General features: G+C 35.8%; 1 protein-coding gene across 2 annotated transcripts; it reads left to right on the forward strand.

Moving 5' to 3' along the window:
• Nucleotides 1-14991: 14991 nt before the first annotated feature.
• Nucleotides 14992-19509, forward strand: LOC148874468 (ras-related protein RABA5c-like). Of its 2 annotated transcripts, XR_016103313.1 has the most exons (3): nt 15093-15730; nt 18194-18580; nt 19178-19509. XR_016103313.1 is itself a non-coding variant. In XM_088958045.1 (2 exons), exons 1-2 carry the CDS (start codon nt 15403-15405, stop codon nt 18514-18516), a joined length of 651 nt encoding a protein of 216 aa, XP_088814171.1. In that variant the 5' UTR covers nt 14992-15402; the 3' UTR covers nt 18517-18793. The 2 variants fall into 2 exon arrangements, 1 of the variants encoding a protein (XP_088814171.1); XM_088958045.1 differs by lacking the exon at nt 19178-19509 and having other exon boundaries at nt 14992-15730; nt 18194-18793.
• Nucleotides 19510-19799: the final 290 nt, after the last annotated feature.

The following is a 19799-nucleotide window of genomic DNA, read 5'->3' on the forward strand; positions in this document are numbered from 1 at the left end:
TAGCCTCATGGACCATGATCATGGTAGCCTCAACAAGAGACCCCTGCTCGGACTCACTACCCGAAGAACTATAAGAAGAAGATGAACAAGAACTAGAAGACGAGGAAGAGGAGCTCATCTTACCAGACGAAATGAAAGCTACACCACAAAAAAGTGAAGCACCAGCCGAGGAATACTTCTCGCCGAACTCCAAGGAGCAGACTCTTCACAAATGACAAAGTGAAATGGCTCTTCACCCCTCTTTTATAGGACAACCAATGGAAGAGATCAAGTCAGATCAATGGCATCAATTTGACGCTGCACTCTACACACGTGTAACTTTGGGAAGACGAAATGATGCCACCGCACTCTGCACGCGTGTAACCTCGGGAAGACAAAATGATGCCTCTATACTCTGCACGTGCGTAACCTCGAGAAGACAAAACGACACCTTTGTACTCTGCACACACATAACCTTGAGAAGATGAAATGGCGCACCTACCAATCCATTTTGAAAACAACATGGAAGTTAAACTGACCGGTTTATATAGCAAACCAGTTTCACCCGGGGCTACTCAACTCGGATAAGTGAAATCAACTAAAGTTAAAGTTCCTCAACCAAGGACCATAGAGCTCTTCCACACCAAACCGCAACTGAGCACTATACTCCTTGACTTCGGAACTGGGGGAGTGGTGTTTGGGTTATGGTTGAACTAGCCACGGATGCCACATGGCAGCCTCCATGGCCATCTTATCTCTCCAACCACGTCAGTAACACACGGAATAGATAAGCATGATCAGGAAGGAGAGTCCTACATAGACAAGGAGGGTAACTCCGCTAGGGAAGAGGATTCATCCCAAAGACCTAAGCGGGCAACCGCATCCTGATAACTCTAGAAACCTCATCTGAATAGGACACGGATCCCCGGCTACAAATAATTAACTTCTGCTTAAGGTAAGGGACTTTTGGATCTTCAGACTTTTATCTTGCCTCTTTTGCTCGGACCATCATTGTTCTCACCTAGTCAACCTGACCACTTACCCTTTGTTTCATTGACTTGAGTGTTGGAGTGTCTACCCGGGGAACAACTCCTCGGGGCTTTGATCTTCTTTCTTGGTTTCAAATTTTGGTGCACGACTTTGTCCTTTCACCTTGGTTTTACAAGTTGGCAGGATTATTTGACTGCGATCTTGATTTGAGACACCAAAGATCGGACAACATTAGTTTAAGTCTTGCAGCCTAAGCGATTTAATTATGTAAATTATCATTTAAGTGTTTCAAGAGTTTTTGATCTTTCAAAAGGCATGCAAGGAAAAGGAGAAGAAGAATTTCTTCCCAAATGAAAGATTTTTCAAGAAAAGAAAACGAGCAACTAGATTATTGAAAAGGCGCTTAATTGTCAAATTCAGCTTTTTATGGTCATTATGTAAGTCAACTCACATGCATTGAAAAAGGGACCAAAGCAAGTTTTTTTTGGCCCAACCTTTTAAGACATGGTGGGATTAGGCTTAGAAAAGATTAGGATTGGTTGTAGGTATAGGTGCAAATTGGGTGGGTTGGGCTGGGTTTAGCTCAACTCAAGCCCAACCTTAAGAATTGGGGCTAAGGCATGTTTTTGGCTCAAACCTGAATTATCCAATCCAAGCCTAGCCCACACTAAAATTTGATGCACTCAGGTCGGACTCGGACCTGGGCCAGACTCAAATTTGTCAATCAACTCACACTAAAAATTGACATACATGTATGTATATATGTATGCATGTATACATATATGTATGTGTAAGTACATGGATATAGAACCTATAGGGATTCTGCTATACACACTCAAATAAACAACTATAGCACAATCATATTGCACTACAAGCCCAAATCCCCACATGTAGATAGTAGGTAAGTTGTGCCAAAGAATTCCTAATTGCAATTGAAACTTGGAGAAAATCCCTACAATGCAATTTCACAGTTTTTATCCCCAAAATTTCTCTAGGTGGAGGGGATGCCACCTTAAAATTTTATTAATCATCAACAGAATGCGATAAATAAGCAAGGGAGGACTTAGCCCGCCTTGCCCCAAAACCCCATACAAGAAGAACGCTCTTGTGACACTCATCCCACATAAAAAAAATGAATGAAACAAATACAGTTAATCAATCCTAACACATGGAAGAAATTAACAAATCATCAAAACACCAATAAAACAGTCACGACGGAGCAGAGTAAGATGATCAAATAGAGAAGAAGAGCCACTATGAGATGCATATTTAGCTAACGCATCAGCCACACCACTATTTCGTTTGTGAAGAATGTGCACAAAATCCATTGACATAGCCTCTATGCGTTGCTGAATTTCATCAAGAACATCTAAGATCGCCCAAGGTGGGCAAAAGAGCTTATTAAGGATCCCTATCATTAGCAAGGAATCACTCTCTACCGTAACCTACTGAATTCCCAAAGCTTGGCAATACTTCAGAGCATCCAAAATTGCCAACCCTTCATTTGAGGTGCTCATGCCATGTCCATACCAGTTCGCAAAAGCAAAAACAAACTAGCCACAACAATCTCTAATAATCCCACCACCACTAGAGGGGCATGGGTTTCCAAAACAGGCACCGTCCATGTTGCATTTAAAATGAGAAGTAGGCTTCAAAGAAACGACTTGAACTCTAAAGTTTTTTGCACTAGCGCACAACCACATGTTTATGTGCAAAACTTGGAGCTGGAATAAGTCGTGGCTGGAAGGAGGAACAGAGAGAAGACTCCAGTGTAACTCCTAAAGCCAAGAATTGACTTTAAAAATAATCGAAGATGCTGGTTTAGCCTATCCGTCCATAGGGTGAGCACATCTCTCTTTCCAAACTTCCCAAGTAATAAGCCCTACGATGCAATTTCATTCAACATAAAAACAACAAACCAATGCTCTTGCAGTAAGGCATGGCGGACCATCACCACAACACAAGGACTAAGTTTCAGATGTTAGCACACTTGTGATTTAATACGCTAGCACACCAACTCTACACTACAATGAAACTAGCTATATATTCTCACTAAAAAATTGCCCATATCTCTCCAACTTGACCCTAATTGTAGCTACAACAACTAACACTAAAGAGTTGTAAAAGGTGCTCCAAATAAATAACCAGTCATTGCTATATTAGCATTTCCTTTCTTTTTTTTTTTTTTTTTTTTGAGTCAACTTGGTATAAGGTGTGGGTGCAAATTCCAACAAGTATCTTTGATATGCTTAGTCTTCTTACAGTAGTTATAGATTAAGTTCTTCTTCTCCTCCTTACTATCATTACTACACCCTTATCCCCACCTGGCTTAGGTTTAATTGCACTGACCATAGCCAACTCTCAAGTTTTAAGTTTCTCATCATCGCATTCCTCATACTCTCTTCTCCAAAGACAAAGGCATATGCTTAAGAGGGAGTTACACTATTACGGGAGAGAAAATGTTGTCATGTAATGTCATACTCTAGGTTGAATCATACTAGAAACTCAAACAATCTATTCTTCTCTACCATTTTCTAATAAGTGGTTGCATCTTTACTACTCTCCCAAACAACATTCTCCAAATGATATATCTCTTGCCATAAGGTTTTAAGGGATGAAAAAATAAACAACAATAGATTTATCTCCCTATCCAGTAGCAATGACCTGATTCCTCAACTAGTAGGTCGTATCAACATTCTTAATCTACAACTACATCCTAGGTTTCCTTAGTTGTGTTATCCCATAAAAAGTTCTTACTTATATAGGGTAACATAGAATTGCACAGTCAAGTAATCACCATGTAATTCTCCTATACCCATCGGGAAGAATTAGTGTCAGCTTTCTTCTCTTCACCAATGACATGCCCTAATTTTCCATGAGCTCCAATAGCTACTTTTGCTGATTAGAACCACTCAAGTAGTTTGTACCATCTAAATTAACTGTAGTTATGGTTCTTATGGCAAAAGGGTCACTAGCACCTCTACCTAGTCTCATTTTACTTTTTGACTTGTATTCAACTTCATTGCCCTCCATAATTTCTATAATAGCTTAGGAATTCAATTGTAGATGAGAAAAAATAGATTTACCCTCTTTAAAGACCTCAACCACCCTTCTGGTACCTAGAAACCTTTGCCCACCTTTCTCCACAGGAGCAGGTAGAAATAGGAGAAAAGGTTGCCACTCCCACTAAAGACCTTAGAAAAATCTAGAAATTAAATTGACTTTTGTAGAATTCACAAAACATCCAGAAAAATCTAGAGCACCTCTTCCTAGGTCAAAATTGAAGAGGCCTACAACAATTAAGACTCTTCCTCCTCCAGTTCTTCGTGATATTGATGATCAACCCAAGAATTAGGCACTTTTGAAGTCTTCGATCAACTCTCTAACTCAGCATGTAGTTGGCTCTCTAACTCAGATACCAAGTAGAAAAGAGAAAACAATAATCTAATTTAATAATATTAAGAAAGAAGAGAGAAAGAGAGATTTCTTAGCGAGAAGAGAAAGAGAAAAAGAAGAGATGGGGAAAAGCCTATAATAATTTGGCTGCCTTATTCATGATCTTATATACTCATAAAAAACTTGATTACAAAGACTAATATGCCCTTAATAAGGCAACTATTGTTCATAACATAAAAATAGCTCCAAAAAAAACACAGACTAATGGACCTTGGGCTAAATAACGCTAACTAATGATTGTAAACAAGAAAATCATAAGAAACAGTTGAATCTCAATAGATAGTTCTTGTTAGTGTCCATGCACAATATCAACTTGCAGCATAGGTGTGACCAGCTCTTTTGAAATTTTAGTTGGGTTTGACAAGGCCCCATGTAATTTGATTGGGTATGATTAGCTCCCAAACACCTATCAAGTATAGGGTTTAACTAACTGCCATGAAAGCAAGGTTTTAAAAGGCTAAAGGGGTAGTTGAGGCATAATGGCCCAAAAAGTTGAGGCAGAAGCCTCAAGGCATTACAAAGTGTAAGTAGACCTGTTCATGGACCGGGTAGCCCAATGGGCAGGCCCGATATATGCCAGGCTTGGACAAGATTTCAGGCATGTGGGCTCAAACTCGTGCCTAAAACATTGGGCCCGACCTTTTTTTGAGCTGGGCTTTCTCAAAAAAGCTTAGTCTGAGCCCGAACCCAACTTGATAATGTATTATATAATAAATATATAAAAATATTTGTATATGATATGTTTTTATTGATTATTATTCTCTTTTCTCCAAGTAATAGTGATGTCTTTCATTATTTTTTAGATTTTGAGGTCTTTTAATATAAATAAAATAGTTTTTTATTGAATACAAAAGAAAAAAATCTTTTTCCAATTTTTGGCTAGGCTTGGGCTTGGGCTCGGGATTCAGGCTTTATAAGGGCTAGGCTTGGGCTCAAGACCTAGGCCTGATGGTCAGGCTATGCTCGGGCTTAGGCCTAAGTATATTATGTTAATACAAAGACAAAGGCTATCCAAACCCGACCCGACTCATCCTGTGAATAGGTCTAGGTGTAAGCCTCAAAGTTTAAGGAAAAAATTAATTAAAGTTTGTAAATCAATGAAAATAACATATAATATATCGTATTAAAATGATAGAAGTTAAACATATCCATAAACTAAAAGTTTGAGCAATAAAATTTGGAATTTAAACATTAAATACAATAGTAATTAACTAATCAACTAACAATTATAAACATTTTACATTTCATGTAAAAAGGCCGATTTAGAAGCAAGGAAACATATGAAGAATCACCCACATAATTTATATTAGATTTATGTCCATCCAACGTTTAAAAAGCAAGGAACCAGTTTAGTTGATTTGATCTATGCAAATAATAATAATAATAATAATAATAATAATAATAATAATAATAATAATAATAATAATAATAATAATAATAATAATAATAATAATAATAATAATAATAATAACAATAATAATAATAAAGAAATGACAAAAATAACTAATTTTGGACATTACATTTACAATAAGAAGAAAAATCTCACTTGATTTATCCAAAAGAAACTAAAAAGTTGATTAATCCTTGTTGTATTGAACTCTCTTAAAACACTAAGAAAACCTAATAGAATCTTATTTTTCTTAGTGGTTTTTCATTTTTTACTTTTTTATCTTAAGCCTTGAGGCAAATTCTGTATGCCTCACCTCATGGCATATGCCCCACGCTTCAAGATTAAAGCCTTTTAAAATGATGTGTGAAAGTTGGTCTATTATTAGGGGAATAGTTAAATGAAAATTCTCAAGAGGAGTCTTTGGGGAATGGATGTAGGGTAGGGGCCAAACCACTATAAATTCTTTAGAAACAACATGCACACGCATACAAATAAATAGTTTGTCTATTATATTCATGCACCAAATTATTTTAAGTCAGCATCCAATAACTTATCTTGGATTGGAGCTCTGAACATATCTTTAACTTGTTTATTGTATTTGGAATTGATACATTCTTTCATCTAGGGGTGTTAATTGGACTGAATTTGGTCCAATCGATCTTGTCAAATATGAGTCCATTACAAATGGATCAGGTCCAATCCAATCTGATGAATACTTTAGACCATTTTGTATTGGTACAATTCAATGTTTGGACTGTCTAACCTGTTCAAATTGGTTTTAATTTAGATTTATTTTAATCCAAACCTGGTGTACTGACACTTGTATTCTTATCTTCTATAAATGGATTGGGTATTGATTTAGTATTACCCAATCCGATATAAATCCATTATAGACGGACCAGGCCCAATCCTATCCAATAAATACTCTGGACCACAAAGTTTGTACTGGTCCAATTGGATATGTCTTATTGGTCCATCCAACCCATCTAAATTGATTTTGATTTGGACGGGATCCAACCCAAATCTGATTCATTAACACCCCTAATTACTTTCATCTCTGTTTCTTACTCACTTGAAAAGGCAATCATTCTTATACTCATAGCACATTATATATAATATTAGTGCACGTACCACGTTACTTGTAGCTATGGAATAATAATCACTTAGTGGATTTGGTTTGAAGAAACCAGGTCAAAATATTCACCCTATCTTGTGTTGTTCATTTGGGCAGCATAGAGCTCATCTTCAAAGAGTAAGTTTTTCAATAATGCAAGCTAATACATGTTCCTTCCCTAACTCAACAGCAATTTCTTGATGGCTTGCTTTTTTTTTTCCCTAAATTGATCCCTCAAAATACACAAATCCTCTATAATCAAAACTTATGTGTGTCCTTCTCTATCTTCATGTGAACTAATTAATGATGTATGTCTTCAAACAAAAGAAAGAATGAGAAGGAAGCGAGTTCTATTCCATTCTCTTTAATAGAGAAGCCCTAAGCCCTTGTAGGGATGAGAATTAAGTTTTGGTTCAACAACCAAGTGGTCAAGCAATGTCAAAGAACATGCCATGATTCAGAAACAAAGAGGGAGAAGAAAGGAGATACTTCAGAAAAAATTTCAAACTACTAAAATCAGTAGATTCAAGCTTTTTGTTATTGGAAATAATGACCCTATATGTCTTGAGTTGGACCAAGTGGACAACCTTTGTTATCATTTGAATATTTGGAGCAAGATCCCCCCCCCATGCAGCCGAGAACCTCCAGCATATAACGTTTTAGTTCTTGCATCTTAATTTCCAAAGCTTTTGCATCTTACAAATTTAAGGCTTCAGTTTTGGACTCCAAAGGATAAATTAAAGCTCTTGCTTTTGCCCCAAAGAAACTAAGGCCAAGATTAATTAGAAGAAATTAACCAGATTTTTTTTGATAGGTGGATAACTAGAAAGTACCATCTCTTGCTATTGGTGCTAAGGGTGAGTATGTGTTAATTTGGTTCGATTTCAAGGCAGAACTTGAAACTTACCCTTAAGGGATCAGTTCCAAGATTTTTGGAACCAGAGCCTACTCTTGAAATAGGTTCCAAGGTCTACTGGTTGAACCTATTAGTTCTTCATTCCACTGCAAAAAAAAAAAAAAGGTGGAACATTTTCTTTAAAAACTTAAATTACCTTTGTTGATTAAATTGAGTAATTTAATTTATAGATTATTATAATATATTAATATATAGTTTAAAGCTTGTCATTATATATAATTTAAATTTAGTAAATATTATCTTTTACATTACTTATTTTGCACATTCAAATATTAAATAGTCGAGGATCGATCAAATCACTTTTAAGTAGCTCAATGGTCATGTGAGACAATGGTCTTGGTAACAATGAGTGCTTGGGTTCAAATCTTTATATCCTCCAAGGCTGCTTATCTAAGTGGGTTTGGGTAGAATAAGCTCTTAGACCCTAGAACCAAATTTGGATAAGGTTAGTTCAAGGCTGATTAGAGGTTGTTCCATTTGGTTCTAAGTAGAACCTAGCCATTTTCTCACCCCTATTTGGAGCTCATAAAAAGATTTTGGTTGTTGTTGGAGGCCATATTAATTGTGTAGTTGGCCTTGCTGCCAGAATTGAAGATCTTGATAACCCTGGGATGTTATCGAGGGGCTGAAGATCTTCTCTCTTGATCAAGCAGCTCTTCTTCTTCATTTTCTTGTCCTCCATTTTTTAACTCATTCCTCGAACATATGGGTTTGGGTGGTTAGAGATGGTGAGGGAGAGGGAAAATTTGAGTTTCAAAATATTATAACAATCACCTGACATCACATGTGAAGGGAATGTAACGGATAATTAACAGATGTGACATATTTATCCTATTGTCAAAAACTTGAGGGTATTTTAAGTCATTTTGCAAATAGATGAGAGATATCAGCCAATTAATTTTGGCAAAACTCAGGAATAGTTTAACTATTTTACCCTATTCAAAAACCATTTTAAATCAATAGAAGCTTACAACAATGGGTTCGGAAAGATATCATATCCAAAAGACTTGTGACCAATCAACTGCTATTATAAACATATTAACCAATCAAATCAAATAGGTATTTATCAAATTTTACCGGTTAGCTTGGTCAAAGCTCTTGGGATACCATTTCTTTCCTCACCATAAATTTTCCATAAAGGAATTAGTTGAACTTAATAGTTGTGTTAGAGGTCGTGGGATCAGTAATAACGCCCAATGTCAGCCATAAAGTGTATATGACCCACCACCACTCAATCTCTCTCATTGCATTTATGGTTAGTATTGGGCATAATAATTGGTTTCACAATCTTAAACACATTTATCAACTTTAGTCTTTTCCTATTACCACATGTAACATGTAATTAGTATATGTTTGGTTTCGTTTATATTTATTAACGGTGTTATACAGGCGTTTCATCAGCAAATGTCTCATTAGTTTTATTTATGTGTATCGAATTTTGTAAAAGCAAATTTTGGTTTCTGTACGCCTTTTCCATTTCAGGAAGTTTTATTTTGGAGCTTCCTGAAATGAGTAAGTATTTATTGGCATTTTGCTGATGTGGTGTTTAATGGCACCTATGTATTATAAACATCATCATTGAATGTGTTTCTCGGTTTTGTAGTCACACAAGTATAAAACATTTATTGAATAAATGTAAACGAAACCAAACACCCTCTTAGTTAAGTTAACCTAGTTAATATTTGCAAGAAACAGATGGCTAAAAAACTAAGTGGGTTATTTGTTTGAAAGAATTGATTTGCCAAAATCATTTTTTTTTTTGAAAAACTTCCAACTTTCCAAGGGTTAAGGAATCACATTTTTTTTTCGAGAAAACATGTTTAGTAGATATAATGTTGATGAGAAAATTTTTCCAAAAATACGAGCAACTTCTACAACATCATTGGTTTGAACATTATTGGCATGAACACGTCACTGCCATGTTGGAAATCAAATGGAAAATCACGAGAAATCCAGACTATCAATTCCTTAACTGATTTTTGAGAAACCAGTCCTGCCAAATGGGTTCTTCACATAATTTGGAGAATCGGCTTATGTGGCAATTTATAAATTGGAACCCGCAAGTTGATTCCTAGGGTCCCTTACTTTGGCTCAAATTGTGATTGATCTTCACTCTTCCTCGAGGATACAGTTACAGACTTACGGTCAACGCAAATTAATGGTTTTACACAAGTTTCAATTAAATGAGGCATCCATATAGAGTGCACGTGGTACAGAATTTTCTTATATATATATAAGGGGTCAAAAATCAGATAATATTCCCTTAAAATTAAGGGAAAACCCTAAAAAATTGTGGTATTGTCAGTCAAACCAGGTAATTAAAGCTGGGATTGCGTTAAGGAATTCCAATTGCAGACTCGATCTGGAGCAACCAGATCAGGAATTTCAATGCACAGAACTGAGAAATCCAGCTTTGCTCTGGATCCTCTACCAGTCACTTTGACCCATGGACCATCTGGCCTGAGTAATTAATGGTGAAGTCACTTTTAGTTAGAACAATAAATTCCAAAGCAGCTGCAGAACCTCCCTGTAATAATTCTGTGAAATGACTCCAGAGGTTCCTGAATAAACTTTTATTCTCCTATAATAATAATGAGAATGAAAAGAGAAGAAATATCACTTATTTGATTCTTACGAGAAAAAAGAGAAAGGAGAAGAGAAGATGTTCCACTTGAGTTTGGAAATTGTAACCAAAAATCAAGAATATGAGAAATAAAGCCTGACTATCAAAATGTGTTCTTTTCTGATATTTTAGTTCGCCTTTAGTACATCTAATTCTGAATGGATCTAAAGCCCATTAAATTAATGGCCATGATCATGCCAATACAAGTTATTCACATATTCTTCGTTTTTAAAACTGACTCAGAGACTGAATCGGTCAAGGGTCAAGGGTTCGGTTATTGGGTCGAATGGTCTGACTATTCGATTGACAAAAAAATGAAAAATGATCAAAATTGTTTGAATGGTTTAACCGATTAATTGCTTGAATCAACGGTTTACTGACCAAAATCAACAGTTTTTTGAGAAATCCTGATTTTAAGGAAGAACGGAATCAGTCACCTAACCCATCCCAGTTTTTCTGATCCGACTGTCTGATCCGGTCCGATTTTAAAAACATGTTCAACTGTCATTCAAATGGTGGACCCTCAAGGTTGCAATGTCCCCTTGTTTTCATTTTCATGGCCATACCAACCTTTGTTTTATCAATGCTGTTAGCCTCGGATTGGATATCTGATTTGCACCCCTACGAAAATCTCAATAAGAATGATATAGTGGGACTCAAAAAGCTCATTTGGTGGATGGATTTGAGGTTGAGGTGTTAAAACTCAAGATAGCCACGCAACACTCCACTACATTCTGTTTCCATGTCAATCATAACCTGTTTGGTAGTAAAAACTGGTAGGGCAATTTATGCAATGCTTTTACGCAATCGAAGTGGGACATTTCAAATCCAAGGCATTGTGTTGTGTTGCAGTTTTCACCATAAACAAGCCATACCAAACATGTGACCCGCGCCCATTGTGTCAAAATCCCTATAATCCCCATTTATTTCTCACTTGTATTATTTTGGCTTCATCCATGTTTGTTAATGTCCCCCCTAAGGGTGGCTACGAGCCGAGTCTTTTACGAGTTATTCAAACTCAGTTCGTGAAAAGTTCAGCTCGGCTCAATTTAAATTGAGCTTCGAGACTGATATATAGGCTTGTTTTCTAATCGAGCCAAGTTCGAACCTAGTGAAGTTTGAATTTTGAGGCTTGTGAGTTTAATATTAAATAAATAATTTTTATTATATATATACATACGTACGTACGTACGTACAATATATATATATATATATATATATATATATATATATATAATTTTATTATATATGTAATAGTATTTTTATTAATATAATATTTTTATTTTTCATGTATAATAGTAAATAATTTTTATAATTATTTTTTGTATATATAATATTAAATAATATTTATAAATCTTAATCTTTTATCTAAAAAATAAAAAAAATCTTTATAGATATAATTTTGATTTTTTCAAAAAAAAAAAAACTTGGCTTATAGTTAAGCTCGAGCTCATGTCTCTACCTCAAATCGAGCTTGAGCTCAAGTCTCTAACTCAAATCGAGCTCAAGCTTGAATTCAAGCCTGATACTATTCCTTCAAGCCAAGCTCTAATAGTCAAGTATTTGATCAATTTGACTCGGCTCGAATCCACCCCTACCCCGTCCCTTATCTATGTTTATTAGCTTTTGGCCCTATTAAGGAAAAAAAAGAAAACCTAATCCCTCCCTTCTCAAACCCTCGCAATACAATGAAGTTATACCAAACATCCCCTCCGCCACCGGTTCAACCATACGGTCTGAAGAGTCTGATAATACTGCTTTTCTATCTTAAACTTGTTAACTTTCTTCACTCAGTTATTTTTGAAGAGTGGGACTGAATTCATAATTTGTATTAATGTTGTTTAAGGTATTTGCCACATACTCTTCTTTTCAAATATCGTTTAAATTGTGCACTGTCAAGATTGTCCATGATTTCGTATTCGTGGGCTACATAGGACTAGGTTTCAGTGTTTCACCATTTATTAATTTCAGCCATTCGACCTGATAATAGTGATTGAAAGCTAATTGAGAGGTAAAGTAAAGTATATCTCTTTCCAAAACCCCCTTCTTTTCCCCTTTCAATGTACTGATCCTTTTCTTTAATAAAACAATAGCTTTCTTGTTAGTTATTTTCATAGTTTGAGATCTAAGTTTTTTTATTCATATTTAGCTGTTGGTTAAGGCATCTGTTACACTCAATTTCTATGTTGCAATTTTTTATTAATAATAAATTTCAAACAAATAAATATGAATGTAAACAATTCCTTCCCCTTCAGTGAAGTTTTGAATTAAAAATATAAACAGTTAAATGTCCAACCACATGGAACTGGATAGCCAAACAACTCTTCTCTTAGAAAATGATCATCACACCATTGGTTCATTCATCAGTTCGAACTTGAACCAGACAAGAACCGGAAAGTTCAGGTCAATTTGATATTCTGATTGTCCATCTAGTCCATAAAAATTATAGCTGCTTGGAATTATTTGATGAAAAAATAAATTGAAGTCTTAAGTATGTTGTTGTTCAACCAAAAAATGGCTTTTCATTGAAACTTCTTTTATTGTCCGTTTAGAAGGACTGAAGCGCAATTGCTTCCGGCTTTCTGAGATGATGGGGTCTACACAGATGACTATGGCTGTATTTGGCTTTTCTTATTTTAATGACTTACCTCCATTTTACAGTTAAAAATTTAGTGTTCATTTTAACTGAAAAAAAGAAAATAAGCTAAGTCCTTAAAATAAGGAATGCCAAATACAGCCTTATAAACTATGTTTGGTGAGAATTTTACACAGTCAAGGGTTTGTTCTTCTATTTTTAGAGCGGTTCAAGGTTCAATTCAGCCCTCTCAAATGGAGCATTGTAACTTCAAAGGGGCACAGCAAGAGCAGCCCCATCAAAGCTTAGCCATTGAGGCCAATGGAGAGGAAAGCTCATCAGGTAATTGAATATTGATGCATCAGTTCAACCATCCGGTTTAATCTGATTCTGCCAATACTGTTGTGAATTATTATATTCATGGTTTTTGAATCATTGTTAACCTGGATGGTCAGATCGTTCATCATAAAGACCGTTCAGACAACTGGTTCTGTTTTACCTTTAACTTGTATCTTGGCCAAAAATCGTTGATTTGGTCAACGACTTGATGATCCGGACAGTCTAACCATCACTCCGAACTCGACAGTTGAACAACTGACTCAAAAATTGATGGTCAAAGCAATTCCAATTCTGTATCGATTTTTAAAACATTAATTATATTTATTCCGGAAAGAAGAAAAAAAACGAATAAATTTCAAAGGATTCCACACTCATCACTTGTTTATTTATTTATTGATAAAATACTTATCACTTATTTGAGGTGGGAAATGAAACAAGATTTAGGGTCCAGATCTGAATGCATAAGAAATACGATGCTTCTATTTTTGGATCTGGATATACGGATCCGGTTTCCTCTTCTGATGATGCAACAAAATGCATAAATGATCCTCCTTCTTTAAGTGTCCCTTACGTAGGGGCTTCAAATGGAAAGCCCTGAAGTCATGTTTGGTGAAAAAACCCAGAAAGCTAAAAATATGGAAAGTCATGAGCTGTGAAATCAAATTTTCAGTGCAGGCCCCATATGGAAAGTCATGGGCTGTGAAATCAAAATTTCAGTGAAGCCATCTTTGTAAACTTCATCAAGTGGTTTAGAACCTTGGGAACCTTGGGAGGGTTCTAGGTGATGTTTGGCATTGATGATGATTTTTCAGAAATCTACACCAAATAGGATCTACATCAGAATTTGAAAGATCAGTGATTTTTTTTCTTGTTTGGTTGGTCTATTATGCCGATTTCTGGGAAATCAACCCAAAATCGATTATTGAAATCAGCCCTTTTCATGGATTTTTTTTTTTGGTGATTTCCTGATTTTTAATTGATCCCGATTTTTTGTGGATGACATAACACCCAACATGGCATTGAATAATAACTTTAGTACAAAAATAATCAGCCCTTAAAAATCAGTACGAAACAGACTCAAAATCATTTTTTAAAAAATCAGTTCACATGACATAAATGATACCAAACAATAATTTTTGATGAATTTTCAAAAATCACTGATTCCAGAAAGCACTAATTTCTTGATAAACAGCAAAGAAAAATCATCATCAATGCCAAACAATGTTTTAAAAACTCATCTACAAACTAATCTGCCTTTACTTTTACTTTTGAGTCACATGTCACCGATTGAAACATCTAAATCAATAGTTTTTTTTTTTTATCAAATCAATAATTTTTCAATCAAACAGTGTATTTTAATAGAACCAAACCCGAAATCAAGGCTTCATGGCATCTTAGATTCACCAGTGATGCGAGAACCGCCACAAGAAAATTCTCCCAAACTAACATGTACACTACATATAGGGTCACAGTGGATCGGATCTGGATCCCATCCTCTGCCCACTCCACAAGTCCATGGGCTGTCTATCATATTTCATCATGTCAAAAAAGAAGTAAAAAGAAAAAAATAAAAAAAATAATAAAAGAATGAGAGGCTTATATTGTCCTTGGAATGAACACCGAGGACAAATCAATAATTTTAAGTCAGATAAAATTAAAAATAATATAGTAAAGAAAAAAGAAAAAGAAAAGAAAATAGAAGTGTTAACAGACTGCATTGACTAATATCTAGACTCTAAAACCATGTAAGAAAGAGTGTAACAGCCCCACTACTCCCGCAGTTATGTCCCTGCCAGCCTTTCACTTTGCTGTTCTTCCCCTGTTTCTCCCTTGAGTCTTTTGTCTTCTTCTCCTTTCTCTCCTCCAAATTTAGCCCACTTTCCGCCATTTTTAGCCCCTCCCCTAAATCCATCTCTCTTTTCTGATCTGCTTCAACCTTCAAACCTGCAAAGCTCCGGCTACCCATTTTCCTCTCTGTCCATCTGAATCCAAAAGCTCCTCTCAGTAGAGAAACGGAGCAATGGAGGATGATGAGGGGGAGGAGTACCTCTTCAAGGTGGTGATAATCGGAGACTCTGCAGTTGGGAAGTCGAATTTGTTGTCCAGATATGCTAGGAACGAGTTCAACATGAATTCCAAGGCGACGATCGGGGTTGAATTTCAGACGCAGAGCATGGATATCGATGGAAAGGAAGTCAAGGCCCAGATTTGGGATACAGCCGGTCAGGAGCGGTTCCGTGCTGTCACCTCTGCTTACTACAGAGGGGCTGTCGGTGCTCTCATCGTTTACGACATCAGCAGACGCACCACCTTCGAAAGCGTCGGCCGATGGCTCGATGAGCTCAATAGTACGTTCGTTCACTTCAAACAATTTGACATAAACCCCCTATTTTCGTCCTTTAATTGAACCGCAGTTTGCATTTTTGAATGTTTTCCTAGTCCGTTGAACTCGGGATTGTATGTTTTGGGTTTTGATTGGATGATTTTGACGGGTGAGTAGGAGTTGTAGATCTGAGCCTGTTAGGTTGTATATAATTTTTTGATTTATGCCTGATTTATTGCTTACTGTTTTATACTCTAATAATATATTTTTCAAATGTGGGCTTTTATATCTTATTTTCTTCAGAGTTCCTAAGACTTGAGGGAAATTATTTTTTTTCTCCTAATTCTTTTCCAATGTGAAGACAGCAGATCGAGTGTGTTCTTCTCCTCATATTCTGTTAATTCTATTTGGGGCAGTTTTTCCTTTCTTTTCTTTCTTCCTGTAGGTTTTATCCAAAATTATTGGTGGACGTTTATTTTGGATTCATTTTGTTCGGCTACTCTATTTATATATAGAATTTCCTTTTCTTATTGTAACTATTTGAGATTCATTTTCTTGGCAAGATTATTATGAGAAATATGTTCTATCCAAGCAAGATCTTGGCAATTCTTCCAATTTTAGGTGTTTTCTGTAGTTTGGTAAAAATTATAGCGTGGTTTATTTGTTATTATTCCAATTTTTTCCCTTTCTTTCGATTGCATCGGATTTATCTTTTCTTAGCTGATTATGTCATGGACCATAGGAGGGAAATATCTATTTGTTGAAGAGATTTTAGGCATTATGTTGAAATCACTGAGTAATTTTTATTTGGGTATTTGACGAATTTTCAATTCAAAAAATTGATGCTTCTGAATTTTTGAGAAAAGGCTGTGGTATAATATTATCACATCGTTGCATGGTGTTTTCATTAAAAATTGTGTGATATTGTATGATATTGTCATATTACTGGCAGAGACAACTCTATGGGTTTTTACATTGTCATATGTGATATTTGTATGAGTGTTTACTTGGCTCCTTTTAACTGTTCAAGATAGAATGCACCTTGTGTTTTCATTCTAATTTCATCCATCCGTGGATGTGTCTGCATGTGAATTAACCATCTACAAATGCACATCCCATTCAAAATGTTATACAGTAGCTTAATGGGTTCATATTAGGTACAACTGCAATAGATCACACACTATATATATATATATGTATATGTATGTATGTATGTATGTATATGTATGTATATGTTTAGACATCTCTCAGTTGTGGCTTTCTGGAATCTGGATTCTTAATAATTTCACAATTTCATTGGGGTATGGGAATCAAATTTAATTATTTTTAACAGTGTCATGTTTGTCTCATAACAAATTATTTTGTTTTACTCCTTTACATTCTTCAGGTATTCATGTTTCATGTGCAAGGTGCCAATTGGTTGATTGGTAAGGTCTCCTGCTGGTTGTAGTGGAGACTTGGGATCGAATCCCGCCTGCACCAGAGTTCATGGGGTTTATGGGTTTAGGGGATGGGCTATCTCTCAATTGTTTAGCCCCATGGAGCGAAAAAATGGTATTCATGTTTCATGTGAAAAGAGCATGGTTATGGGACCATGAGTGTGGCATCTTTGTTGGATGCTTTATGTAGAATATTGATGTCCATAACCAAGACAAAAGCATAGGGAGTTATTTTAGTACTATTGGACAACAGAACACTCTAATACTACTATATTTTAATTATATGTCCATGAATGTTTTGATCAATGCTTATGCTAATTATTAGAAGTCTTGGTGTTCAAATAATGTTATCTACAATCCCAAACCCAACTTCCTTAAATCCCACTGGGCACCGTATGAGCATGAATAGATTCCTTCCAAGATTATGATGACTGTCTATTGAGAAATGGCAATTTGTGAATGCTGCATGGTTGGAATAGATTTAATAGGTACATTCTCAGAGTTGTGATTGTTTTTGTGAGTTTTTCAAGCCTGCATTCTCAAAGTTACAACATCTTTCCTTAAGCATGACAAGTTACATGTCTCTCACTTGCAATGTGTCTTCAGAAACTGATGAGGAGGGAGTGGGGTGGGGAGGGTGAAGCATGATCCAGAATTTTTACCGTCTGACATGTATATCTTCTTTTGGGAACTTTAATTTCTGGTCCTTTTCCTTGTCTAAATAAATATTGTAAAATCAAGTGTTGTGGTCATCTGATCACAATAACTGTTTGACCATGTAGATCTGGTAGTTGGGAGCCATTTAATGTCAGACCTTTATCTTTTGCATTGTAGTCACATGACTCCCATCTCTGTACATCTTACTGAAGGATAGTCATTTAGAATTTGAGTAATTGTACTGTACATCGGTGTGTTAGCTATGATACAATCTTCATTTTAGTTTGTTTCTTAAAGAAGTAACAGTTTGTTATTCCATTTTCTGAATTATCATTTTTATATCTGGTTTTGGAAATCTAGAAGTGTCTGAGCTCTTTGGAACAATTGTGCAGCACATTCTGATACAACTGTGGCGAGGATGTTGGTGGGGAACAAATGCGATTTGGGAAATATCCGGGATGTGAGCATTGAGGAAGGCAAAGTTCTTGCTGAATCTGAAGGGTTGTTCTTCATGGAGACATCTGCCCTAGATTCTACAAATGTTAAAACAGCTTTTGAAATGGTTATCCGGGAGATCTACAACAATGTCAGCAGAAAAGTCTTGAATTCTGATTCCTACAAGGCAGAATTGTCAGTCAATAGGGTGAGCCTAGTTAATAATGGAGCTGATGGATCGAACCAAAATCAGAGCAAATTTTCTTGCTGTTCGAGATGATTTCTATTCCATAACTTATACCAGGGGATGGGGGAGCATTAGAGGTGAAATGGCTTTTCTTCAGGTTGGTTGGTTAATTTGATTGGCTTTGTTGGTTTGCTTTTTTAATTGATGTATCTTAAGGGGTTCTTTAGTTACCAAATAAGTTAATAGAAAGTGTTTTTGAAATCAGGGCTAAAATTTTGGGCTTTGAAGACCAAAAGCATGTAATGTTTAAAGTTTAATTGTTTTTTTTCTTTTACATAAAATAAAGCGGATAGAAGTGCATGATTGCTTATATGCTTCTAGTGCATTTATGTATGGTTGCCATCATTGTGGATTCTAGCAGGGGTAACACAAGAAAGGAAAAGCTGCACTTTTTGTCTAACATGTTGCAAGACATTTTTATGAATCCATGGTGCCTTATCATGAGTCATTGGATGAGGTTGGCGTGCCAACCTGCTCCAAAACTACAATCTTCACCATCTGTATCTCTTAAGTTAGATCCTTAATAATTTCACAATGTCATAGTGCCCTGTACAGAGGCAGTCATTGATTGAGGATGTTTTTCCCATTTACCCTACAGCTTAATCTTAACCATCACTATCCCTAACTTTGATACTTGATCAGAAAATAAAGGTTTCATTGATTAATAAAGTTTCTGCTGATTCCCATCCAACAGGTAGTCCAAACATCTGGGCAGTCTAAAGTGGGTACTGTAAATTGCTTAATATGGATGAGCATTCATGGATGGTTGCTTTGTGCAAGTTCATATAAGATGGTTAGAATTTTGGATTTGGCCTTTTCCTATATTATGTGCTAACTCCAAGTTTTGTAAATCTCCTGGTAAGATTGTACAGGGCGTTGTAAATTTTAATGCATGTTAATTGATTGAAGAGGTCTTTGGTAGTTGCCTGCAGAGGTAGCACATGACATGACATGACATGGACAGACTGTAAATGTGTTTCATATTAAATTCAAATACTAACCATATTTATATCTTTTGGACACCAACTTCTGGCTTGGAATGCATTGATGAGGACCCAGAATTCTCACCAGGAGACGCATGAATTTTCTCTGATTGGTATCATAAATGGTAATTTTTTTTGTTGAACCTACAGCTCATTGGGGCCCACTATCTTCTGCTTCACATATCAAACAAGTTCTCTCAGCAAGATGAAAAATGGGGCGATTTGAGCAATATCCCATTTCTGATAAAGGGTACATAAGCGATACACCTAACACTAGTCAGGACTAACCAAATTGGGCATGGGTAAAGCCTTGAAGTCTTGGATTTCTGTCTT

Source organism: Nelumbo lutea, chromosome 1 (assembly GCF_056320005.1).
Source record: "Nelumbo lutea isolate HS-2025 chromosome 1, American lotus-T2T, whole genome shotgun sequence".
NCBI classification, from domain to species: domain Eukaryota; kingdom Viridiplantae; phylum Streptophyta; class Magnoliopsida; order Proteales; family Nelumbonaceae; genus Nelumbo; species Nelumbo lutea.

What these genes read in the sequence shown, in the direction of transcription:
- LOC148874468 (XM_088958045.1), top strand. Translation starts at nt 15,403, where the DNA reads ATGGAGGATGATGAGGGGGAGGAGTACCTCTTCAAGGTGGTGATAATC. An exon ending in ATGGCTCGATGAGCTCAATA is followed by an intron (nt 15,731 to 18,193) that starts GTACGTTCGTTC and finishes ACAATTGTGCAG; the next exon opens with CACATTCTGATACAACTGTG.